Here is a 26,274-nt window from a genome sequence, read left to right on the forward strand (position 1 = left end):
CACCGAGGTGCTGGGCCACCCTGGAGCTACTGCCCAGGGCGCCAGTCCTGAGTCACTGGAGGAAGCTCCCCTGCTGTCCCTCCCCACAGGCCAGTTTCCCAGCCCTGGCCAGTGGTCTGGGGTTCACCCCAGCCTTGAGGTCAGAGGACATTCCCACAGGTAGGCTGGGGCAGCAGGGCCCGGATTCCTGCACAGCTGCGCCGGTTCTAGTCATCAGCCTGGAAAGCACAACGGCCGGCAGGCCTGAGGTGTGCGGCCGCCCCCAGCCAGCATGGAGTATTCATCAGGCGCAGCGACTCCAAGCAGAACAGAGAGGCTGCCTTCCGTGTCAGCGGCCCTGGGGAAGGCAGCTAAAAATAGACAGGAGGTTGAAGATGAGCCTCAGTGGGGGTAGGGACGAGGCTGGAGCGGGAGGGGCCGCAAGCACAGGCATGTGGCCGTGTGCAGCCCACGTGTGCGCTCCTGTTGCTGGTCTCTAAGCGTGCACCAGGGAAAGCCAGCCAGAGCTGGAAATCCCTCCTGGGGAGTCCAACCGGCCCTCCCGGCTAGTCTGTTTTCATCAGTACAGGTGGGCCCCAGAGACGCCATCTTTCACAGTGGGAACACTCTAGATCCCCAGGAAGACCAAGGTGCCTCCGTCTCGCTCCAGGCAGGCCCCGCACCCCACCCTCTGCTGGGGTCAGTGTCCCTCTGTCCTCGCCTGCTCCCGGCACAGGCCCAGCCTGGAGACCGGTCCCTTGGGGTCTTATACTGCATAGCGGGGGAGGGCAGGGTACCAGGTTCTCCTGGCACCTGTGCTGAGAAACCGAAGGGAGGGGCCTGGGAGCGTGCTGCCTATGGTGAGGAAGGAGGCGCCACCGCTCAGGGCTGGCGCCGCCATCTGTAGACCAGACTCCACTGACCTGCACCAAAGCCTTGTCAAGATGGCGTCCCAGCATGGGGGATGACCTTGGTCTTATGCCCATCTGTGTGAGCGCTGCAGGCCACACCCCCATGGGTATACGCAAGAGGAATGGCCCAGATGTTCCAAGGCTAGCCCCTGGCCCTGCCCTATCAGTAGCACCTCCAGATTCTGCTTTCTGTCCCCGGCTGTCTGTCCGTGCCCTGCACAGCCCTGATGTCCTCCCTCCTGGTCTTCCCCACCATCACTCTTCTGTTAGGATGAGCACTCCGGAAGGAGCGGTAAATTGGCAGGAAATGATGACCTGATTGGGCCTCATGTATGATGCCTGTGGCAGGTTCTACACCCGGTACAGCTGTGCAGACAAGAAAACCAAGGCACACACAAAGTTCACGCAGGTCACACAACTGCTAAGAGCTAGGGCCCTGAGGAGAGTCCAGGCAGCGGGATGCTGCTCAGCACCCACATGTGCCCAGCAGCGTGTGCAGCACCGCTGCACCGGCCTGGGGATTTTTACCCAGGGTGGGCCCAGCTGGGTGCCCAAGGCAGGGAGGTGGCTTGAAAGCTCAGGTCTCCACACTACATTCCAGGGTCTGGCTTGTTCTGCACCAGGTGATCCACAGGCTAAAGCCCCAGTGTGAGCCCTCTCCTTGGGGTCCCCAAAGGCCCCTTGAAGGCATGGAGGACTAGAGATCCGAGACACAGCTGTCAGCCAGGTCAGCGCAACACCAGGAATCCCAGGTAACCTGCGCCTTCAGGCCGGCAGCGGCCGGGGTGCCCAGGCTCGCCCGGCAGCCAGTGAGGCAGAGCTCACAGGCCTCTCCGCAAGCTCACGGGTGCTCCTTCCTCAGACCTTGCCCCATCTGCCCACGGCCTGGGCCACACTCTGACCCGCCCGAGATGGGTCCTGAACCTGAGGACGCACACTTACCACAAGCTGCGGCACAGGCAGCGGTTTGCCCTCCTGGCTCAGGGACACATAGGTGAAGAAGGCACTGGCGGCCCGGTAGCGTTTCTGTGAGTTGTCTACCACAGGGTCAGCGTCCACCAGGACCTCAATTTCCATAGACTTATTGCTCGTGAAAGTCATGCGTCCGGAAATGGTGATAACACAGCCTACGAGCAAGGGAAGGAGATGTTAGGAAGCGGCCTCTGCCCCCACGGGTGGCTGGGAGAAAAGAGCATGACTGAGGATGGTTAAAAGACACATGGTTAGGAGACATGGGCAGCAGTAGCACCAGGACACCAGTATGACAAACCATTAGAAGGCACCATTAGTAGCCCATGTATGTTCTACGTTACGTGCCAGCCATTTCCTCCTCCCTCAGTCAAGTCCTTCCTTAGGGCGCATCTGCAACCTGCCCTTCTCTCTAAAGACTTGCTGGTGCCCACAGGGCCACACCATGAAAGCACCTTTTGAAGCCTTCCTTCTCCACACTGGGCTGACAGTCATGCTGTCGAGCTGACTGTGGTCCTAGGACTCTCCTGAGCCACCTCCTGCTCCGGCCCATGCATCCCCTCCCCGCTCCCATCCCAGGGGGGTCTCGGTGTCCACTCAGTCTTTCCGCTGGCCTTGCCCAGGCCTGAGGCTTTGTCCTCTGAGCCGCTGGACCCCTGCTCAGGCTCACTGCTTCTTCTTCTTTTTTTGGGTCCGGTCATGGGGCCTGAACTCTGGGCCTGGGCGCTGTCCCTCAGCTCTTCAGCTCAAGGCTAGCGCTCTACCACTTGAGCCACAGCGCCACTTCCGGGTTTTTTCTTTTTGCTTATGTGGTGCTGAGGAATCGAACCCAGGGCCTCATGCATGCAAGGCAAGCACTCTACCACTGAGCCACCTTCCCAGCCCAGGCTCACTGCTTCTTGAACCTGCACAGTCTTGTGGGTCCCTCGGGTTCCTTTCTCCCTCAACCCTAAGTCATCCATTCTGGATTTCCCACACCCCTGGGCATGGGGTTCCACCTGGGCCTTTGCTCTAAGACCTGGACCCCTCTGTAGCCTTGGCTGCCCCTGACCTCAGCACAATCTCTTAATCTCAGCTTTCAAGGCTCTGCTTGGCTGCTATAATGCGCGGGCGAGAACCTGTGCTCGAGTGAGGGGATAGGGGCCTGGCGTGAGCACACCGCTGGCACTGCCCCCTGTGAGGGCTTCCAGAGCAAGGCCTGTGCCTGACTGTCAGCTCCCCCCACGGCTAGAATGCCCCGCCCAGCACGGCCTGCCTGTCCGCGCAGCCCCTGGACCTAGTATGCAGGCCCTTTGAGACCCCATCTCCCACACCAGCTTTGAGACAGGCCCCACAAGACACACTTAAGAGACCCAGAGAGAGAAAGAGAGAAAGAGTCAATGGGGGCAACACAGGCTACTCTATGTTAACAAGTACCAGAAAGTTCTATGCCACATTCAACTTCATACTTACTGGGGGTGCTGTGTGCGGGATACGGCCATTTCTGGGAGAGAAGGAAGGAGCCACACGGTCAGTGGCCGGTGGCATGATGGGTTGTGGTGCACAGTCACATGGTTGCACATCCCTAGACACACGCCAGGACAGATGCCCCCACACCGAGTGTAGCCCAACCTCCAACTCAGGGGCTGGGAGGAGACCTGGCCATCCTTGAGTCTTCTATCTCCCTCCCCAGATGCCTAAGCAACACCCTGCTCACTCAGGACCCATGAGCGGAAACCTCTGAGGAAATCTGCTGGCCTCTTCCCTCTAGCATGTCACAAATCTGAAGGAACGCCCAGGGTGGAAGTGGCTGTGACACAGAGCGCCCAGGGGGGCCCGCAGAGCCCTGGACACAGAGCGCCCGGGGGCCCCGCAGAGCCCTGGACACAGAGCGCCCGGGGGCCCCGCAGAGCCCTGGACACAGAGCACCCGGGGGGGCCCTGCAGAGCCCTGGACACAGAGCGCCCGGGGGCCCCGCAGAGCCCTGGACACAGAGCGCCCAGGGGGGCCCGCAGAGCCCTGGACACAGAGCGCCCGGGGGCCCCGCAGAGCCCTGGACACAGAGCGCCCGGGGGCCCCGCAGAGCCCTGGACACAGAGCGCCCAGGGGGGCCCGCAGAGCCCTGGACACAGAGCGCCCGGGGGCCCCGCAGAGCCCTGGACAGCCTCGATGCTGCGCTCATTTCCTATCAATACCACGTCAACCACCGCCTCTCATGAGCCGTCGCCTTCCAGCGCAAGCCTCAGCCTGACCCTAGCGGCAGACTCGGACAGCCACATGGACAGCCTCTTTGGAGCCGAACGGCGATCTGGTTAGCAATGGGCTGAGACTGAACTTGAAACCTTGGAGTCAAGAGACAAATTCCGAGTCTCAGTGGCTGAGGAGGCGGAGCCTCGCTTACACTATTTTTCACACTATTTTACACTATTTTCTTACACTATTTTACAGTATTTTCTCCTGCACCCAGACCACCTCCTCCCTCCACTGTGGGCTGGATCCCCCTCCGCGGCTCAGCTTAAGCCTCCCATCCCAAGACTTGGCCTCTTCCTCCACTGTGCCATCTATAAGGGCCTTCCTGCCTTGTCTGCAGCTAGCTCGTCCATCGCGGACATCTCTATGTCCCTGGCCAGAGGGAGCTGCCTGGGCTGTGCTGCTGTGCTCCCCCCACGCCGCCTCAGTGTCTGCGTCAGAGTGGCAGCCCTGGAAGAGGTGAGCCTCCGCACATCCAGCTCAGAGGGTGGCCAGGAGGGCGCCCCATGCAGGGACATCCTAGACAGGACGCCACTGTGAACGAGGAGCTGTCCACAGTGGACAGGCCACTTCTGCAGAACCCAGCCCATGTTCTTTTTTCTGCATGGTTGAATGAAGACCATGGGCTGTGGCAAGACAGGATTTAGAGCTAGCATCTCCAGCTTGCGAGGAACATGGACGGCAGACCTTAAAATAGACCATCCCTTCTCCTCGGGTCCCAGACGTGACACTGAGATATGACTGCGCTCTGCCAGGGACTCTAGGAAAGCCTGTGGCTGGGCCACAGCTCAGCACGCCCCATGCATGACCCTGGATGTGGAGACATGGCTATGCCCCGAGGGCCCTAAGCTATACAGAACCTTCTCTCACATAGGGTCTCTGTCAGAGTCCTGCCTACACACTTCCGTTGATGTGAGCTAGACAGGAAAAGGCAGAGCTCATGAACATGTGGTGGCCATGTAAGTGAACTGTGGTCTGTGCTCCTCAGAATGATGGTCCCGGAGATGTCCACCTCCTAATCGCTGGAGCCTGAGAACCCCTTCACAGATGGGGTTAGGCTAAAGACCTTGAGATGGAGCGTAACCCAGATGAGACAGGAGAGCCCATGCAAGAAAGCAGAAGAAGAGATCAGGGATATGCCATGATGGAAAGATGGCTAAAGATGCCACATGCCAACCTAGAGGTGGAGGATGGGCCAGGTGCCAAGTCATTAACATGAGGAACACAGAGGGATGGAGTCTCCACCGAGAGCCTGCCCTGTGGCACCTTGATTTTAGCCTGGTAAGACTACATTAGAGTTCTGAGCCCCTAGAACCGGCAGGTAGCCCAATCTGTTTAATCCTAAAAAAGAACACAGCTACCCAGGTTGGAGGGTAAACCGGGCAGTTCTGATGTAGCTCACTGGGTTTCTGGCTGTTGCTTGTCTTCATTAGAAGTACAACGACAACATCAGGAACATGAATACTTTGTGAAGCTCCAAGTATTTCTTTAGTTTTGGGGAGCCAGGTTGGTCTTGCCCAAGCATGGCCCGAGCTGCTGGGCACGTGCTCCACCTGCTTCAGCCTCCCAAGGAACTGGAACTGTAGGCTTTGTACCATGTCAGGCAAGTACTCTACCACTTGAGCCATGCCCCCATCCCTTTTCTTCCTGTTTTGGTTTTGAGATAGTTCTTGATATCTCCACCAAGGCTGGTTCTAACTCATGACTCTCCCCTGCCTCTGCCTCCTGAGTGGCTGGGATTATGGGCATATGCTACCATGTCTGGCTGTACTTTTCAATCCAATGATAACCAACAGTCATGTGGGTCACGCCGTTAAAACAGAGGGCAGAGCCGCACGAGGCAGAAGACTGCATCAGGCTCTGCTGATTCCCAAATTCAGTAGGAAAACTGAGCCTGGGTGGAAGGCCAAGGAGGAGCTCAGCTCTCGGGTTCAAAAAGCAGCTCCCACATAGCACCTAAGGTGGGCAGTGCTGCTTGATCCCAAGGGCTGAATTCCACCTCTGGTGCCATCAGATGAGACTAGAGCACCAGCTGGGAGTTTGTGGGCGGAGTGAGCCCAGTGGCTGCGTGGCCCCCACGGCTCCTGTGTCACGGCCCTGGGAAGCAAATGGTTTCAGGGACCCAGGACAGAGCTGGCTGTCAGCAGTGGACGACTCTAGCTAAGCTAGGAGGACAAACATAGCAAGTAGGCTGAGTTGTGAATGGCAGCTACTGTCTGCTTTTAAATGCCAGGGAGCTGGCAGGGGGCGGGGCGCCGCGAGGCTGGCAGATGCCCCGGCCGACGCCCCCGCAGACGGCGGGGCTCCCAGGCAGCAGCCAGATTTGCAGCAGTACGCCAGGGATTTGGAAAAGAAAACAAAATAATAAAAAGTAGTGGTTCCCAAGCCTGAGAGGTTGGCAAGTGCTCTGAAGTTTATGAAGAGAGCAGTGCCTGCCCCGCAGCCTGCCCCACAGGGACCTCCTAAAGGGCCAGGCCCCAGGAGATCGGCTCTCCACGAGAACTTCCACTAGGTTTGCTTAACACTTCCAGCCCCACTGCTTCAAGGTAGGTCCCCCCCTTTAACGTTTATTTATTTTATTTATTTATTTATCTATTGTTGGTCATGGGGCTTGAACTCTGGGCCTGGGCGCTGTCCCTCAGCTTTTCAGCCCAAGGCAAGCACTCTACCGCTTGAGCCACAGCGCCACTTCCGGTTTTCTAGTGGTTTATTGGAGGTAAGAGTCTCACGGACTTTCCTGCCTGGGTTGGCTTTGAACCGTGATCTTCAGATCTCAGTCTCCTGAGTAGCTAGGATTACGGGCATGAGCCACCAGCGCCCAGCTTTTATTTTATTTATTTATTTATTTATTTTTGGTCGGTCGTGGGGCTTGAACTCTGGGCCTGGGTGCTGTCCCTCAGCTCTTCAGCTCAAGGCGAGCGCTCTACCACTTGAGCTACAGCGCCACTTCCGGTTTTCTGGTGGTTTATTGGAGATAGGAGTCTCACGGTTTCTCCTACCCGGGCTGGCTTTGAACCACAATCCTCAGATCTCAGCCTCCTGAGTAGCTAGGATTACAGGCGTGAGCCACCAGCGCCCGGCTTTTTTAAAGTTTTTTTTTTTTTTGGGGGGGTCCGGTCGTGAGGCCTGAACTCTGGGCCTGGGCGCTGTCCCTCAGCTCTTCAGCTCAAGGCTAGTGCTCTACCACTTGAGCCACAGCACCACTTCCGGCTTTTTGCTTATGTGGTGCTGAGGAATCGAACCCAGGGCCTCAGGCATGCAAGGCAAGCGCTCTACCACTGAGCCACCTTCCCAGCCCCTGCTTTTATTTTATTTTATGTCAGTCGTGGGGCCTGAACTCTGGGTCTGGGCACTGTCCCTCAGCTCTTCAGCTCAAGGCAAGTGCACTACCACTTGGGCCACAGCACCACTTCCAGTTTTCTGGTGGTTAATTGGAGATAAGCATCTCATGGACTTTTCCTGCCCAGGCTGGCTTTGAACCCCGCTCCTCAGATCTCAGCCTCCTGAGTAGCTAGGATGACATGTGTGAGCCACCAATGCCTGGCTCAACTTTTATCTTAACAACTGCCTAGGCATTGTAACCTCTCCACTGGGGGCAAAAACTGGAGCAAGACCTGGAAAGAGCACATCACATTCCCATGGTTTGGCTTCATCACCTGCCCTGGGTGACATAGGCTGTGCCACCCACTGGGTGGCTCCTGGCCTTCTGTGCTGTCCTGGGATCCCCCCACCCCTGTCCCTGGCCTCCTGTGGTCCATTGCCCCCGGCATCCATGCTGTGAGGAGCTTGCAGTGGCTTTGCAGGCAAGAGCCCCATGAGGCAGCAGGTTTCCAGACACTCCTCCCAGCTCTCGAGAGACCGGCACACACCTGCCAAGGAATCACCTGGAACACCAGGCTGATCATGGGTACCATTCGTGGGCAGCCACTGATGGAGGCTGAGAGAAAGGACAGGTGGTGGTAAGAGAGAATGCCAGAGTGGGAGTGTACTGGCCCTAGCCCTGGGCCCTAGACAAGAGCAAAGGCGCCCTAGAACTACGTTTGCAAACAATGAGTGTGCCGCCCTGCCAGGGGCCTGGGCAGCCAGCATGGTCAGAAGCCATGCTGAAATCTTTCCTTGTCTGAACGCTGATCCTGGATTTGTCCACCTGGGTACAGCAAGCCAGCTCTCTGCACACATTTTGCCTGGCCATCCTCAGTCCTTGATCATGGATGAGTGATGATACAAAGCTGCGAGTGACTTTCTGGTGGACACCCCTCCTGCTCGGGACACCGTGGCCTGGCGTGAGGCTGCTGCACAAAGGACTGCTCTTCTGCATGTGACATGTGGCTGAAGGGAGCTACCACAGAGCCCTCTCCCCTGAGACTTAAAGAAGTGGCTACCCAGGGAGGGCAGGTCAGATCAGAAGCAGTAACTCCACTGGATTTGCTCTCCTCACCAGGCCAGATGAGTGCTCATCTCAAAACTGTGGCCCATTCTTCTGTGGCTCTGAGCAGTCTCTCTCCAGGCTGGTCTCGAGGGAGAAGGACCTACATCCACATGGGCACAGAGTGTGGGAATGGGGCAGGGGGCATGGTCCCACCAAAGGGAGCGAGTGAGCCCAGAGAATCAAACATCAAGGGCAGAAGATTGAGCAGTGCGTCTCCCTAGTCATTCATGTGCATACATGACTGCAGACAATAACCTTATTTGGAGTAAGGTTGTGCTGGTTTTGTGTATTAGTCCTGGGGCTTGAACTCAGGGCCTAGGTGCTGTCCCTGAGCTTTTTCTGCTTAAGACTAGAGCTCTATCACTTGAGCCACAGCTTTACTTTTGGCTTTTCTTTTTTTTGTTGTTGTTGGTTAATTGGAGATAAGAGTCTCACAGACTTTCCTTCCCAGGCTGGCTTCAAACCAGGATCCTCAGATCTCAGGCTCCTGCGTAGCCGGGATTATAGGCATGAGCCACTGGTGCCGGGTAGGAATAAGGGTTTTTGCAAATGTAACTGAGATAAGGATCTCAAGATGAGACAATCCTAGACCCCAAGTCCGAAGCATGTCTTCTGAGAAACAGACAGGCAGGGACTGATGAGCTGTGGCCACAGGCCAGGCAAGCCAAGGGACATGCAGAGTGGGAAGAGGCAGGTGGGTCTTCACTAGAGACCCAAAGGGATGTGCTCTTGCAACACCTTGGTTTCAGATTTCTGGGCCCTCAGATCCAGAACTGAACCCGATTCTGCGCAGCCTGTGCTGTGGTCCCTGGGAACCAACCCGCAGTTCTTTCACAAGCCCCACAGGCTGCAGACACATCACAAGGCAAGGGTTGGGGCAGCCAGCAGTTCTGCAGGCTCTGCTAATGTCATCTTACCCTGGACTCTGACGTGTCAGAGTCTGCTGGGGGGCTGGCAGGTCAGCCCTGCAAGCCTTGTCTACGATATAGCAGGGAGGGAGGAGCGGACTAGCCAGGGACAGTGCCTCAGAGGCACTAGAGCCTGGGGGGCTCAAGGTGACCTCAGAACATAGAGAACTGGGATGCCAAGCCCCTTTGGCAATCAGAAACCCAGAGCCAACGAGGACTCAGGTGACGCTCTGCACCTTCCTGTAAGAACAGTAGGCACGGGCCGAAGGTGGCAGTGCCCTGTGCCTTGAAGCGTTCAAGACGAAGTGCCACAACCCCACCTGAGCCATGTGGATGGAGACCTGGCTCTCTGGCCATTCCCAGGCAGGCTCCTGTGCCGAACACTGCTCCTGACCCACAGTGACACTCTTCTAAAGACAACAAACAAGGTGTAACAGCGTCTAAGGGCCAGGGACGCGGGCACAGAAGTAGGTCAGACTCCACAACTGCTATTTCAGTCTGGCCCAAATTTCCTCATATCCAAAACAAGACGTCACCTAGGAAAACAGCAACTCTGTCTGTGCTCCCCAAGTGTCTCTCAGGGTCCCAGGCCAGAGGTGCAGAGGCCAAGGCTGTGGCAGCCAGGGAGAGCAGGCTGCAGGGGGCAGGGCCTCCCTTGAGCTCTTCAGCTGTCCTGGCCGCTGTGAGCAGCTCAGCCACCAGGCTCTGTGCAATCTCCTCGGTGCACATGGGGTGCCTTGCAGAGGTCAGGGTTTCTAGAAACGAAGGTGTCCTTCTCTGTGGCCCAGATAGATCCACCCTTAGATGGGAAGTCTATCTTCCCAGGCCCCATCCGAACTACCTAATGTTTTCTAGAGGGCTGAAGTAACCCTAGGAAACCCATCCAATTCCAGTGTTTTTGTTTTTGTTTTGCAGATATTGGGGCTTGACTTCAGGGCCTAGGCACTGTCTCTTAGCCTTTCCTCTCAAGGTAGTGCTCTACCACTTGAACCTTGGCTCCACTTCTGCCTTTTTGCTGTTTAATTGGAGCTAAAAGTCTCCTGGGCTGGGCACGTAATCATAAACTTCACATCTCAGCCTCCTGAGTAGCTAGGATTGCAGGTGTGAACCACTGAGCTCCTTCAAGGTGGTTTCTGGCTGTTGCTTAGGCAAGTCTCTCTTCTCTTAGTGGTTCTAAAGCCACATGTGGACAACTGAGCAAATCAAGTTCCACGGAAACCAAGTACTTTCTCCACTGTGAGTCTGGATCTGTATTTGACAGTAGTTTCCTAGGCAGTGGCTCTAGAAAGAGTTGTGGAATCATACCACACCACCACGGGAGGAGATTCTTTTTCCCAAAGGCTTCTGCCACCCAGTACCCAAGCACCCAGCACTAGCACCCAGAATACTGGAGAGCCTGAGGGCAGGGCAAAGCCAATTCCGAAGTGATGCTGTAGTCTAGGCTGCCAACATGCACGGTTGGTTAGGAAGGGATCCTGGAAAGCAGAGGTCAGTGATGCCGTCTGTCCCGTCCCCTTCCCACCCTAAAGCCCCAGGCACCATAGGCTAAGCACAGCGTACCCTGCTCTCAGTTACAGAACTGCAAACTGCTGGTTTTAAGGAGTTCATGCTGGACTTCAGGCAGGTAAAGGCTGCCATCATGCTGGTGTTGCAGATTTCCCCAGATTGAAAAATGAAGCCAATAAAACACTAGCTGCACCGTGTGTTCATAAAGACAAAGCAAAAAGCTCTGCCTTGTTTCCCGTGGCACCCCAGCAGACGCCAGGCTGAGCGCAAAGGGCGCTGAGACCAGGGACCCCGTACCCCGAGGGCCACCGCCCCCTCCTCTCCCCAGGAGTCTGGTACCTTTTCGGATCTTGTCATGGAAATTAATGGCGTCCACAGAAGCTGTCACTATGTTGGTCTTGCAGTGGCGAGCGGCCACGATCCCAGCCACCTCATCCATGAGCTTCATGGTGACACCTGTGGAGAAAGGGGCCAGTGGCAGGTGAGACTGGGGAGGGGGGGCTAGTTCACACCCTTGGGAGAAGCCCCTCCCCCCCAGCAGGGCTGCGGCTGGCTGTGGGTGTGCCACACCAGAGCGAGGCACTCCGTGGCTCTCATTTGAAAATTTGCTCTCCGAGGAGCTTCTGAACATGGCCCCAGCTGACACTGAAGGTCCCTGAGCAATGACAGCCCTTGCGCTGTCCTTCCCCGACACCCCTTTCCGCCAGGGGGGCTTCCTGACGACACCCACTGGAGGGCTACAAGGACATGGCGCTCAGGCCCTCACGCCTAGTGACATCGGGAAAGGTGCTCCTGGGTCCTGCCAGTCCACACCGTGGACGGAAATGCCCAAGAGCAGCAGGAAAACACAGTGGGCAGAAACCCACACACATTTTACCTTTCTCTGATTATCACAGCCGAACAAGGGAAACAAACTCAAATGTGCACAAAACAAGACCTATCTATGCAGCACAGAAGGACTCACGTGATACACCCAGCAACATGGAGGACCATGAGCTGATGGGCCACCCCATGACCTGCCAGGTCAGGGGACTGGGCAAAGAATGGATTCTATGGGTCCCGAGAGACAGGGAGTAGACATGGCTAAAGGGAACAGGGCTTCTTTTCCAGGTGATGGAATGTTCCAGAATTGACCATACAGGCTGGGCAGGTTTCCTAAGTCAAAATCTAAAATGATCCAAAATAATTTGTCAGTTGTAGGGCTTGAACTTAGTCAGGGCACTGGCACTGTCCCTGACCCTTTTGCTCAAGGCTAGCAATCTCCCACTTTGAGCCACAGCTCTACTTCCAGTTTTTGAGTGGTTAATTGGAGATAAATCTTTTTTGGGGGGAGGGGGGTCCAGTTGTGGGGCCTGAACTCTGGGCCTGGGCGCTGTCCCTCAGCTCTTCAGCTCAAGGCTAGTGCTCTACCACTTGAGCCACAGCACTACTTCCAGCTTTTTGCTTATGTGGTGCTGAGGAATCGAACCCAGGGCCTCATGCATGCAAGGCAAGCGCTCTACCACTGAGCCACCTTCCCAGCCCCTTGGAGATAAATCTTAAGGGGACTTTTCTACCCAAGCTGGCTTTGAAGCATGATCCTCAGATCTCAGCTTCCTGAGTAACTAGGATTTCAGGCATGAGCTTCAGTGCCTGGGTCCAAATTTTTTTTAATATTACAAGTAAACAATTTTGTATTATTTCACACAAAAGTATTAAAGATACTGTCTGATAGGGATGTAAGTATCTCCACTATGAAAATAGTGGCTAAGCATTGTAGCTCATACCTGGAATCCCAGGTATTTCAGGAGGCAGGGATTGGGAGGATTATGGTTTGAGGTCAGTCCAGGCAAAAACTTGGAGAGATTCCACTGGCTGACACACCTGTAAATCAAGTGACCCTAGGGCATACAGAGGAGGATCACAGTCTGAGGCCAACCCAAGGCAAAAAAAAAATCCAATGGGGAAAACAACTAAAGCAAAAAAGGACAGGCGGCATAGTCAGAGGATGAAGCACCTGTCTAGAAAGTGCCAACCCCTGAGTTCAAACCCCAGTTTAAACAAACAAAAATCACTGGAAACAGAACGACCGCATGACATGACCCAGCAATGCTGCTATTAGTAGGGCATATATCCAAAGAAAATGAAATATTACACCAAGAGTCACCTGTTCTCCCACGTTCACTTGCAACACTACTCATAAGAGAAGCAACTGAGATGTCCATCATCAATAAATGGCAACTTTACACCATGGATTACTAGTCAGGCATAACAAAGAATGAGATCCTGTCATTTGCAGCAATGTAGACGGCACTAGAGAATATTACGTTGAGCGGAATACGCCAGGTACGGAACAACAAATATCACAGGCTCTCACTTCTATATGGAGGCTAAAATCATTGGCAGAAAAGTTCGTAAGACTTCTTTCTAACTCGGCTGGGCACAATGGTATGCACCTCTCATTCTAAACTATAAGCAAGGCTGAGAGTAGATGGACTGCAATTCCAGGCAATCCTCGTTACAGAAAGGTCCTAGAGCCTTCCTCTCAACAGAAAGAAGCAGGGTGTGGTGGTACACGCTTGTCACCCCAGCAGCGATCGGAAGCCTAAAAGAGGCACATTGTGTTCGGGTGTGTGTCCATGCAGGAAGCCAGATCCTATCTTAAAAGTAACCAGTGAAAAACAGGGCATGGCTCAGCAGTAGAGCATGTGTGCAAACTCCAGTGACTCCAAAAAAAGGAGATGGGAACTGATCTGTTAATTAGTTACAGATTAATTGCAATCAAGCATTAAGTATAAGCCGCCCCCCCCCCCCCCCCCCCGTTGCCAGGGAGAAGCAGGCCTATGTGCTGCACATGCTGAATTGAGACCCACTTGTCGCCTGTCACAGGAAATGAGGTCATGAGGCCGGCGCAGGAGTGGCTCTCACACCTCGGGGAAGTGCTTGCTGTAAAGCTTTCCATCACCCATGCCCCATCCATGACCGCATAAACATCGCCATGTGTCCAGTGACATGGGTTAAATTCTGTCAAAACCTAACAGCCCTGTGCTTGGTTCAAAGCTGCCTGTCCAGCTGGCGTGCCGCCACCCAAAGGAGCCACCAGCCCACCTTGCTTTCTTGCCCACCCACCCGCCCATGAATCAAACTACCAAGTGCCAAGCTTGTCTACAATGCCTCTTCCAGGTGCCCACAGGAAGCCCCTCACTGTTTCCAGTTAGGCACAGTGAGCGCCAACATCGAAAAAATAACTTGAGCAAATTACAGTCCACTGTGGGCCGTGCGTACTTCCCAAGATCAGTAATTTAAAAGATGACAACAAAATTGTAGATTTGCTGTCTTTGGAGACTGCACTCGCTTCAGGAATTATGGGAAGGGGGGGGGGACCAAAAAACAACAACCAGAACTGGTTGGCCACTAGCATGTAGATAAATACTGGGTACCAAAGATATTTTTGAATCTAACATTTAACTGCTTACAGGTTTTTGTTTTTTTTCCTCTTAAAGTATTGACAACATGCTGACGGGATTAAAAATAGCGGCTTCATGTTCCTTTCCCGGGCCGCAGGCTGCGCCAGCCGAGCCTGGAGCCCGCGGCGCTGCCCACTCAGAGGGCGGGGATCTGAGATGCCCCCATTTCTATATTTAGCCCCAACTGGCAAGTGTGGGTACCAGCCTCCTATATTAAGCAAACGATAGTAAGTTTATCTTATTTCTCACATCCCACCTTCGGCAGAGGCAAGAGGTTATTTGAAGACGCAGGTGAGGGTGGGCTCCCAGACACTCTGGCTTCTCCTCTGGGTCCTATTACCCGGTGTGCGTGCTGTGAACTGGGACCAAGGAATTCCTGGCACAGGAATCTAATTAAGTTCGTTAGTCAGAATTATTTTTGGCAATTAGTGCACAATGGAGTAAAGATGAGTTTCTAAAGATAGTAACAGAATGTTAGAAGTAGGAGCTGTGGCCAAGTCCCAGGTGGCGTTGAACTGCGGTTCCCGCATGCCTGTGAGCATGGCGGAGCCGGAGCCGAGGCCAAGTCTGCCTGGCAACACGGCCTCCAGCCATGAACCGGGAACGCAGGGAAGTCAGGTAAAGCTCCAGCAGCACCATGGCAGTACAAACAGGAGGTGGGTATACCTGCAGGGCTGGTGCGGAGGGACAAACCAGTGGGTGGTCTTGGCCTCAGCCCAGAGTCCAGGAAAGCAAAGGGTGATGGTTCAACATCTGGGGAGTATTTGGGCAGGTCATCAATGTCCTTCTAACAACCTGGACTGGGGAGGACCGGGCTGGGGTGCCAGGGTGCATCTGCCACAGTAGCTGATAGACACAGCCAAGGATGAGCAAGGGCTGATTCATGCAGCACCCAAAGAGGCGCTCACACAAATGCCATGCCACTCCAGAAGCGAGTATAGGCTACTCAGCTTTAGAGGGACAGTGAGCTGGCCAGCAGGGCCCCTGTGTGAAGCCACCTCCAGGAGGGACGGATGGCTAGAGTGGCCAAGTCCACATCCAACCATGGAGGTGCCCAGGCTCCGGTGGGCTCACACCTCTGCCCCCAGAGCCTCTGTATGGACATAAAGACTGTGCTTCGGAGCTCCCGCTGCAGAGCAGTGTCTTCAAACACCAAAACTTACAGAAAGGAGACCTGGAGGACCACGCTTCTCACCCAAGACTGTTCTTCCTGAGAAGGCAAAGCCAGCAATGCTCAGGCCAGTGTGTCTTGGCTCACCTGTGGACCTGACCAGAAGCTCCTCAAGAGCTCCAGCAGGCTTTCCCTTCTCCATTCCCTGCCCAGGCTTACCATAGTGGCTCAAGCCAAAGAGGGCTCACAGTAGAAAGAGAATCTGCACCTCGATCTGTTTTCTAGAGAGTGAGAGGGGCTCTTGCTGCTGCAGAACACAGTTCTCACAACCGCCCTGAGAAGCACAGTGCATGGCCCAGTCCTGCAGCCTTCTCTGCCATCTTGCTCTGGTGCCCAGTCCTGCTACTCTTCAGGTTCCAGCTCAGCTGAGCAGCCCCAGCCTCAGCCCCTTGGGCAGTGTGTGAGCCCCACAGCTGCTGGACAGATGCTGCACTGCTAGTCAGGGGAGGGCCATTTCTGCAGCCCCCATGTCCCTTCCGCTGGGACACTGGGCCAGCCCTGGCTCATCAGGTGCCGGCACAGTCCAGCATGGCTGGCATGCTCCCTGGGTGGGGCTGACTGCGCTCTTGCCAGGCCCTGCCCTAAGTGAGACGCAGTGCCTGGGCGGGCAGAAGCCCCACTGTGCATATTCGTGCTCTGGGTTGTGGAGGAAGTGAGAACAGCGGTAAATGCTTTGGAACAGAAGTGAGCAGGGCCAGGAATGAGGATGGGTCAGTGCTTCACACCGCGCGGTGGGCAAGTTCCTGTCTTTCCTTCACAGATGGGAAGAAATCATAGCTGCTGGGCGGTTGGTTTGAGGACCACAACCGGGGACAGAGCCCACAGTGCTCCATGACCCTGGCATGGCAGGGAGGGAAATGGTAGAAGGAGACCCTACCGTTGGCAGGGAGGGTAAATGGTGGAAGGAGACCCCACTGTCGGCAGGGAGGCCTTGGGGAGGGAGATGAGCTCGGGGAGGGGCTAGGAGGGAAGAAATGGCCCAGATAAAGACCTGTGGCTTCATCTCCAGGGCCCTGAACAGAGTTTGTCTGAAAAGATGGTATGGGACGCTGTCCAGCAGTGAAGGGGGTGCCCAGTGGGGGTCAGCACAGTTCATGGCCACAGTTTGGACCAGAAAGTGACAGGATAGGGAGAGTTCAGATTCTGATGTGCAGGAAGGTGGGAGTGGAGGACAGGCTGAGAGGTGAGGAGGAGGGCTCCAGAACAGAGCTGAGTCTGGGCCCCCTGCAGGAAGCCTGGCTGGGCTGTTCAGGGTATGAGGTGAGGGGCGGGGAGGGGGGGAGGGGAACCACAGATCTCCCTGTCTAGCATCACATCTGAGAGGCCCTGCCGGTGTGCAGGGGAGAGGCTGGGGCAGGAACAACCAATGCAGGGGGTCAGGGTGGTGGGGAGAGCAGTGGTGCAAGAAAGGCCTTGGGGTCATTAAGGCAGCAGGAGCAGCACAGGGACAGAAGGGGCAGCAGCAAGGTTAGGAGGAATCAGGGAGGTTCTGTGGGACAATGGCAAGGAGATGCATCTGCACTCTGGCTTGGGCAGGAGGCTGGGCAGGTGATCTTGCCCGGGAAGTGCCAGGGGCAGGATGGGGGGTGAGGGGGCAAGGAGTGCCAGTGCCAATAGCTCAGAGGCCCTGGGCCGCTAGGGGGAGGTGCCCGAGCGGCTGGGAGGAGACGAGCCTCCCCTGCCTCCTGTTGCCATGTCTGCCTGGATGGGATGAGGGGGCCCTAGGACAGCTGGATGAGTGGAGCCCAGTGACGCTGGCTGAGGAAAGGCTTGTCGGCAGTCACTAGCCATTATGCTTTTCCAGAAGTGAGTTAACACAGAGCCAGGGGTGGGCAGCAGGTCGGCAAGACTGCCGTGGGAATGTGGACACACTCCTTCACACCCACAGACTGTTAGAAGAGGGTGCCCTCTGCAGACAAATGCTACGGACAACGTAGCGGCAGCGAGCGAGTGAGCCCGGGACCCTGTGTTCTACAGACAACGTAGTGACAGCGAGCAAGCGAGCCCGGGACCCCTGTGTTCTACAGACAACATAGTGACAGCAAGCAAGCGAGCCCGGGACCCCTGTGTTCTACAGACAACGTAGTGACAGCGAGCAAGTGAGCCCGGGACCCCTGTGTTCTGCAGGCAGCAATCCCTGCAGGGCTGGCAAGTGACATGCTGACCCCCGACTCAGGTACCTACTCTGTGATGAAGGCCAGGAGGACAGGAAGGGGGTGAGGACAAACTCATAGCCACAGTCTGCACAGAGTGTCAGGAGAGAATCCAGCCGCTGGCTGGCATAACTGCCTGACCCCGAAAAGGGGAGCTATCTGTAGAAAAGGGGTAGGAACACATGCCTAGCCAGGTCAGCATGAAGGGGGGCTTGCAGGAGGTGGGGACCAGCACAGGATAGGTGCTGGGACAGTTCGATGTCACGAGAATGTGGTTCTGGGCAAGCAGTAGGAGCAGGGAGGGAGAGGGGTGCAGGCAAACACTGGGAACCCAAGAACCAAGACAGCCTCTTGGCCTTGAGTCTACTCTCCTCCTTTCTGTGGGTGGATTTTGTTATTCTTTTCCCAGTTCCAACACTTAGGTATTTTTAATTTTTCTTTTTAAGTATCACAGGCTCAAAGCTATCTACCCCACTTGTGCTCAGAGAACATCTTTATGCATATTCCCCAGATTCTGAGAAAGCACCCTCCTTTTTGCTATGTGAAGTCCAGACTGCTTGCTCTTGGCTCCATCATCTCTCAGAGCGCAGCTCGGCTTCTAGGAGTAATGCTCTTGTTCTGGATGTCCAGGCTCCATGGTCCCACTTCAGGGAGTGTGTGTGTGTGTGTGTGTGTGTGTGTGTGTGTGTGTGTGTGTGTGTGTGTGTGTGTGTGTGTGTGTGTGTGTGTGTGTGTGTGTGTGTGTGTGTGTGTGTGTGTGTGTGTGTGTGTGTGTGTGTGTGTGTGTGTGTCATGGGGCTTGAACTCTGGGCCTGGGCGCTGTCCCTCAGCTCTTCAGCCCAAGGTGAGAGCTCTACCACTTGAGCCACAGTACCACTTTCAGTTTTTCTGGTAGTTCATTGGAGATAAGAGTCTCATGGAGTTTCCTGCCTGGGCTGGCTTTGAACTGAGATCCTCAGATCTCAGCCTCCTGAGTAACTAGGATTTCAGGCGTGAGCCACTGACACCTGGCTGGGAATTTGTAATTTAAATGCTCATTGTGGTCAAAAACATCACCACATTTCATAAACACTCCACTTGATTCTCCATGGAACACTCTCTCCTCGCTCTCTGTAACAACAAAACTAATAAGGTAATAATAAAATGATGCAAACAAACAAAAAAAAATGATGCAAACAGATCTGGGCACGGTGGTGCCGAGAGCCACTCGAGGCAGGGGCAGGAGTAGCACTCGGGCCTAGGACTGAGGCCAGCCTGGACAGCACAGCAAGATCCTGCCTCAAAATTGAAAAACACCTTGACTGCCACTTCCGAATGCCACTTGCTTTCCCTGCATTACTTCATCTAAGCAAAAGAAACTAAGTCCCAAGGGGTGAAGTCAGGGCTGTGATTCCAGGGGGCGCCCACACAGCACACAAGTCAGAAAGGAATGGGCAGGTGGGGAGATCTGGGGCCACAGCCCTGGTGGGTAGCCCCTGGCAGCCTCGGCCGGGCCATAGTGAGCTAGGAGCTCCTGGGATATAGACAGAGAAGAGGACTGGTGACAACTCTGGGAGTCAGCTGCAGGGGGTGGGGAAGCGGGGGTGGGGCAAGAAAGCCCTCAGTTCTCACTCCTCACAGGTACCTGTGCCGGTACTGGACTGCAGGAGTCCAGCTCTCCCCCGCCCCAGGCCCTTAGGCCCACTGCTGTGTGAGCCCTGCAGGCTCAGACTCAGGCTAGGTGACACCTCAGAGGGATCTGCAGAGCAGAGGGAAAGGGTGTGAGGACAGCCACAGGTTTGTTGACAAAATACACATCCTCGCTGTGGGCTCTGAGTCATCAGAAGCACCAGGCACTCCTGATTAAAGATGTAGCCCTGGCCGGGGCTGCACATCACAGCCTCATAGCCTCTAGAAGAGCCGAGCCTCTGAATACAGGCCCAGATGATTTCTAAGGCTCAGGCAGGTTTAGGGAATGGCCTTAGCCCCAGCTCTCTGCCACAGTCCCACTTCTGCCCCCAGAACCAGAAACTGTGACCAAAGCTCTTGCCTCGAAGAGGTCCCGGGTGTGTCTGCCAGAGATCCAAAAACTGATCCATCACACTGTCGTTCTAAGACAGACAGCAACCCTGCCCTGCCCTTCCTCTCACACCCTGAGTAGCGAGGCCCAGATCGCCCCATGGGGACCAGGCTGACATAGATATGCCAGACACCTGCAAAGCCATGCGGTGGGCCAGGTCCTGACCAGATCCTGGGGCAAACAGAGCAGTTCCTGACTCCTATCTAATGGAAACCTCCCAGCTCTCTTCCTGTCCCAGTTCCTAAGGTCCTCTCATGGGGTCAAGGATGGTCACAACAGATCACCATGGCCTGTAGGAAGTGGCCACTTTTGTCAAAGGCATGAAAAAGAGCATAGCAGCCAGCACTGTGGCTCCTGCCTGTACTCCCATTCAAGAGACAGCATCATGAGCCGGGTGCCAGTGGCTCACGCCTGTCATCCTAGCTACTCAGGAGGCTGAGATCTGAGGATCGTGGTTCAAAGCCAGCCTAGGCGGGAAAAGCAGTGAAAGTCTTATCTCCAATAAACCACCAGAAAACTGGAAGTGGTGCTGTGGCTCAAGTGGTAGAGTGCTCTCCTTGAGCTGGAGAGCTGAGGGACAGTGCCCAGGCCCAGAGTTCAAGCCCATAACCAACACACAAAAAAGAGACAACATCAGGAGGATCAGGAGGTGGAGGCCAGACTGAGCTATGTACAGAGACCTAGTCAAAAAAAAAAAAAAAAAAAAAAAGGCTCCAAGCTTCTTCTTGAAGGTGATCCAGGCAGATGACAAGAGTGCAGAGTTCAGAACCCGCTTGAGAGGGAATGCACTGCCAGTCTGAGGGGAGGTCCCTCTCCCTCCTCTCCAGGGTAGAAATTTGTAGCACTGGTGCTGCTCCCAATTAGCCAAACACCGCCCACCTGCCAGGGGTCCCGGCCAGCTGTGTGGGTGGGCCAGGGGTCTCCCATGAGCCTTGCAGGATGAAAGATAAGGCTGGGTATCAATCTCAGTGGAAGTAAAAGCCCAGCACACATTCACTAGGTGCAGTGCCTATAATCCTAGCTACTCAGGGGGCCCACATCCGAGGATCTGTTTGAAGCCAGGACAGGAAGTCCATAAGCCCTATCTTTAATTAACCACCAAAAAGCTAAAAGTGGAACGGTGGCTCAAGCAGCATAGTAGTCTTGGACAAACAAGGCTCAGAGATGGCCTCCAGGCTCTGAGTTCAAGCCCAAGGACTGGCAACACATACACGAACAGCACACAACAGTAATTCTGTCAGCAGAGGGAGAAGAGACTGGATCTGAGGGTCTGACAACAGGCAAACAGCACCGTGGTGAGGGCAGGGGCGGGGCGCCTGCAGCAGAAGCAGGGGCAGTGTCCTCTGGGGTAAGACAGCAGCACAGGAGGAACCCAACAGAGAAAAGTCGCAGAAATCTGCAGTAAGAGGCAATCTCTGTCATGCAGTGAGCCTGCTGGGAGTGTCTGGGTGGCAGAGCTGGGGCTGCAGAACACAGCGCTCTGCTCTGCTCTGCAGCTGCAGCAGCACCTTGCAGACTTGGGAGGCAGGTTCAGCTCCCAGTCTTCTCAGCCCAGCCCACTGCCGTTGTGACCTGCTGAGCTGAGCTACAGCTGTGATTCTCCAATGTGACCACACATCAAGTGGCTGCCTGGTGGTGCCCCCGGCGGGGAGGCTGTCACATGGTGTCACACACAGTTGGCTGGAAGGTTAGAGATGGGCCAAGAGGCTGGAGGCCAGCGAGGGGAAGAGCAGGTCAGCAGATAGCAGAGGTATGGCCAGAACAGGTCGCACTCCACCAGAACAGGTTTGCAGAGGTGTGACGTTCAGGAACGCGACCCCACGCCAGGGACCGCGGCCCACAGTGCCATGTCAGCCCTGGACAGCTCGTGCCTGCACCGTCATGGAAATCCCACCCCCTTCCTTGCAGAAGCTGCAGTTTGGGCTTCTCCCAGCTGAGCTGGGTCCTAGGGCTGCCTTTCACAGAAGCCACTGGCTACCTACCAAAGTCAGCACAGGAAAACCAAAGACCAGAGTCAGGACTGGCCACCCTGGCCCCAGGCAGAAGATGCCCCTGGATTCCACCTATGGTTCCCAGACCGCAAGGACCATCTCCTTCCAACCACTGTCACCTCCACAACCACGCCAGCGAGTGATGAGACAATCAGGATTCACGCAACTTTTCAAACCCCCACAGCCCAGAACCCGAGGAAGTGCAGCCGATATCCACACTGGGTCAGCAGTCTCTCTTGTGACTGGTGTCTGCTGACTAAGTCAAGTGGACAGGACCCAGTAGTAAGACCACAGGTGACGGTACCTAGGAGACTGCAGGTGATGGTACCTGAGAGACCACAGGTATGACAGTACCTGGGAGCCCATAGGTGATGGTACCTGGGTGTTTTGGGCACCATCTTTATTCTCATTTATTCCTGGTCAGTTTCCAGGCACAAGAGAGATGATTAGACCTGGTAAAATTGCTAAGCATAGCTTATAAATTGTGCATGCAAATTTGAAATGCCTATAAAAATAGACACTAAATATTAGAAAGCTATGCTTCTCAATGGTTTTCAAAGGATTCCTCAATCCCCGCATCTGGCTGATGCCATCCAGTGTGGAAAGCAAGAGGACAGGACTGAGGGAAGTCCAAGCACTTCCTGCCACAAAGGCCGGAAGACACCAAGGCCACACCTGGTGAAAAGCTGCCAACACACACACACACACACACACACACACACACACACACACACACACACACACACACACACACACACACACACACGGAATTTGGCAAATTTCAGAAAAGCTGCCAAAACACACACACACACACACACACACACACACACACACACACACACACACACGGAATTTGGCAAATTTCAGGTAAAGTAAGAGCTCTGTAAAGCCCAAGGACAATTTCTCATGGTGATAAAAGTCTGGGCTTAGGGGCTGGGAAGATGGCTCAGTGGTAGAGCGCTTGTCTTGCATGCATGAGGCCCTGGGTTCAATTCCCCAGCACCACATAAGAAAAAAAGCCGGAAGTGGCGCTATAGTTCAAGTGGTAGAGCGCTAGCCTTGAGTTGAAGAGCTGAGGGACAGCGCCCAGGCCCAGAGTTCAGGCCCCACAACCGGACCCCCCCCCCCAAAAAAAAGTCTGGGCTTAGCAGAGGAGCTGCTGCCCCCTGGAACTGGAGGCCAGCAAGGTGGGAATGGGAAGAGCTCATGAGCCTGATGTTTTCAGTGTTTGAGTAGAAACATACACCAATTATCTATGTTCCTGTGCCTATCCGAAAATACCATTTGTCACAGGTGGAATTTCCCCTGAGAAGGACCAAGTCAGTTAGACCAAAGGGGCATGAGGCCAGCATTTAGAGAAAACAACCATAAGACTGAAAAAGAAAACTCAGAAAAAGGGATCAATTAAAAAGAAAAAAAGAAGAAAGCAAATTTTAGGCTGTGGCAGTGGCTTATACCTGCACTTGTAATCCCAGCTCGAGGTTCAAGGCCAGCCCTGGCCAAAAGCTCTTAGGATCACATCTCAACCACGAAAGGGGGGTAGGTAGGGGCATATCTGTTACCCTAACCTGGCAGGAAGCCTAAACATTTAGGAAGCTTGTGGTCCAAGGTGGCTTGAGCCAATCTGAGAGTTCCTATTTGGAAAAGGGCTTGCGGGGAGGGGGAGTTCACAGCTTGAGCACCCAGAGTTCAAATCTCAGAACCACCAAGATCAAGCAAAGAAAGAAACTTAAGAAGTATCTCTCACATAAAGGCCCACTGAATCTGACCCATCCAGGGTCTTCTACCCTCAACCAAGAAGTAATCTGTGCCCCACTGGGAAACAAGGGAGTGCCTGACTGGCTGGAGACACCACAGAAGTCCAGTCCTTGACCCTGAAGGACACTTGGTAGAAATGTCATTCCACCTGGGTTTTGAGAGATGAATAGGAGTTTTCTGAACAGAACAGAACTTGGTGTTCTAGGTACCAAGGAATGTGAGCACAAGTGAAAGCACGGTGCAGAAGTGCCTGCCGTATCTAAGAACTGACTAACAGCTGAGCACACAGCAGCGGCTGTGCTGGCTCCGCCACTCACACCGTCTCACAACCTCTGCTACTGTCGGTACCACTCAACTACCGTCCTTCAAATCAGTCTGCCTGTGTTTGGGAGCCAGGGTCTGGCTTTGGTGCCCAGGTTGGCTCCAACTCTTGGGCACAAGTGATCTTCCCATCCAGCCCTCCATCCTATGTGTGGGATCCAGTGGCCTGGCTCAGCATGTTTCTTATGTACTCAGTCTTATACACATCACATGTGGGTTAATGTGCAGGTTGTATTTGCCTTAATTCACAGAAATACACCTGCAGACTATTCCCATACAAACACCCCTCTGCAACTCTACAGCCAAGTCCTCCAATCTCCCAGCACGTGTTTGGACTGTGAGCAGCCTGGGCCAGGACCTGCTCAGCCTGACTTGAAGTGGGTCTGCATTTACAAAAAGAAATGTAAGCCAGGTACCGGTGGCTCACACCCATAATCCTAGCTACTCAGGAGGCTGAGATCTGAGGATCACGGTTTGAGGCTAGCCCAGGCAGGAAAGTCTGTGAAACTCTTATCTCTAACTACTCAGAAAAAGCCAGAAGTGGTGCTGTGGCTCAAGTGGTAGAGCACTACCCTTATACACAAAGAGCCTTAGACCCAAGGAGGAGGAGGAAGAGGAGGAAGAGGAGGAGGAGGAGGAGGAGGAGGAGGAGGAAGAGGAGGAGGAGGAGGAGGAGGAGGAAGAGGAGGAGGAGGAGGAGGAGGAGGAGGAGGAGGAGGAGGAGGAGGAGGAGGAGGAGGAGGAGAAGAAATGCAAGCGTAGGTGGCAGGTGCTGCGAGTCCGTGCATCGCCGTGCCACAGGCCCCTAAGCCAGGCCCTGCCACCGCCACCTCTGCTCCAAGCTCCCTGGGTTGCGTGTGACCTCGGCTGGAATGTGGTCATCCATCCCATTTTCATTTCCAATTTTAAAACAGGCACCAATAGTATTCCAGTAATTTCTTATGCAACCTCTTGGAAGTTTAAATTTACACTTCACTGAACACTAAGCCTGAACTGGGTCAGCCGGCAGCTTGGCTTCCTGGCGACAGGCGGGGGCAGCAGCAGGGGATGGGGGGGGGGGGGGAGACGGGGGAGGGGAGGCCGGGGGGGGGGCCAGGGGGAGGAGGCGGGGGGGGGGGAGAGGGGAGAGGGCGCAGCCAGTGCCCAGGCCCAGGCTCTTACCTCCATGCACGAAGCCGTGCAGGGTGCAGTCCGAAGGCCCCACCAGGTGGATCAGGCTGGACTGGCTGTAGCTCACCGTGTTGGGCTCTGGAGAGGCAAAGCAGAAGCATTAGTCATGGGGGAGATCACCTCCCACCCTGCAGCAGTACTTCACCGAGGATGACTGCCTGCCAGCACTCAGACTGGGTTCTTCGAAGGAGAGCTGAGGGCTCTGCGGGCCACAGCTGTGGGGAAGGCAGAGCAGGCCCAAGTAGCCCCATGAGTGGTTCACAGTATACTGCCTAGGGGCATGGCACCAAGGGGGCTTGCCCACAGGGTCACAGGTGATGCTCCACCAGGATGCTGTCACCAACCTCATTTTCCACTTTTAAGAAAATCACCAACAGCCAGGCACCAGTGGTTCATATCTGCAATCCCAACTACTCAGGGGGCTGAGATCTGGGGATCACAGTTCAAAGCCATCCTGGGAAGGGGAGTCTGTGAAGATTTATCTCCAATCAACCACCAAAAAGCAGGAAGGGGAACTGCTGCTCAAGTGGTAGAACACTAGCCTTGAGCAGAAAAGCTAAGAGACAGTGCCCAGCCCCCAGCTCTAGTACTGGCACAAAGGCACACACAAAAATGGTACCAACAGTATTTCTGTAGTCTACATTGAAGCTCCATGACTGGCCCAGGAAGGCCCGGCTTTGGAGGGTGTCTGGGCTCAGGCCTCCTGCCAGGCAGCCTTCCTTCCCACCATCCTGTCCATGATCCACGCCAGGCCTACACAGTGATTCTCAGCAGCAAGACAGCCAGCAGGGTGGAGGCCATCCTGACCAGAGGCTGGGTCTCCTGTGTCAGTATCTCTAAGATTCCTACTCTTCCCAGCCCTGGATATCTCTCCACAACTCCCACACTGTACTGGCCACAGCTGGTCCTATCCTGATTGGTGAGACACACCTCTGCAAGCTCTGTGTGGGTTCCCCAGAGACAACTGGATCTTGAAGGCTCTGAGCACATCAGTGGGTCAATTCATTGCTGCATTCAAATCATGAATAGACTAGGAGATAAGGTGGAAGAAATAAGTCACTGGGTGTGCCCCTGGGGCTGCTGGGGCCTTTCACAAAGGACCTGCTTGACCAGCTGAAGGACAACAAAAGAACTGCTTTTAAATTTCAAACCCAAGCAAGGCTAGGCTTACTGCTCGGAAGGAAGGAAGGAAGGAAGAAGGAGGAAGGAAGGAAGGAAGGAGGGAAGGGAGGGAGGGAGGGAGGGAGGGAAGGGGAGAGGGAGGGGAAGAGGGA

The 26,274-nt window shown here is 54.9% G+C and overlaps 1 protein-coding gene across 11 annotated transcripts in view; it reads right to left on the bottom strand.

The window, feature by feature from the left end:
* Positions 1-26,274, bottom strand: part of Acot7 (acyl-CoA thioesterase 7) — a 91,220-nt gene that overhangs the window by 11,218 nt on the left and 53,728 nt on the right. For all 11 annotated transcript variants that reach the window (XM_070037225.1, XM_070037226.1, XM_070037221.1 and 8 more), the window contains 3 exons: positions 24,992-25,078; positions 11,271-11,387; positions 1,833-2,017 (listed from right to left, as the gene is read on the bottom strand). In XM_070037225.1, the coding sequence (XP_069893326.1) occupies positions 1,833-2,017; positions 11,271-11,387; positions 24,992-25,078 (389 nt within the window). The remainder of the gene's footprint in view (positions 1-1,832; positions 2,018-11,270; positions 11,388-24,991; positions 25,079-26,274) is intronic.

This window comes from Dipodomys merriami, unplaced genomic scaffold, assembly GCF_024711535.1.
Source record: "Dipodomys merriami isolate MVZ:Mamm:240054 unplaced genomic scaffold, mDipMer1.0.p SCAF_28, whole genome shotgun sequence".
Classification (NCBI taxonomy): Eukaryota; Metazoa; Chordata; class Mammalia; order Rodentia; family Heteromyidae; genus Dipodomys; species Dipodomys merriami.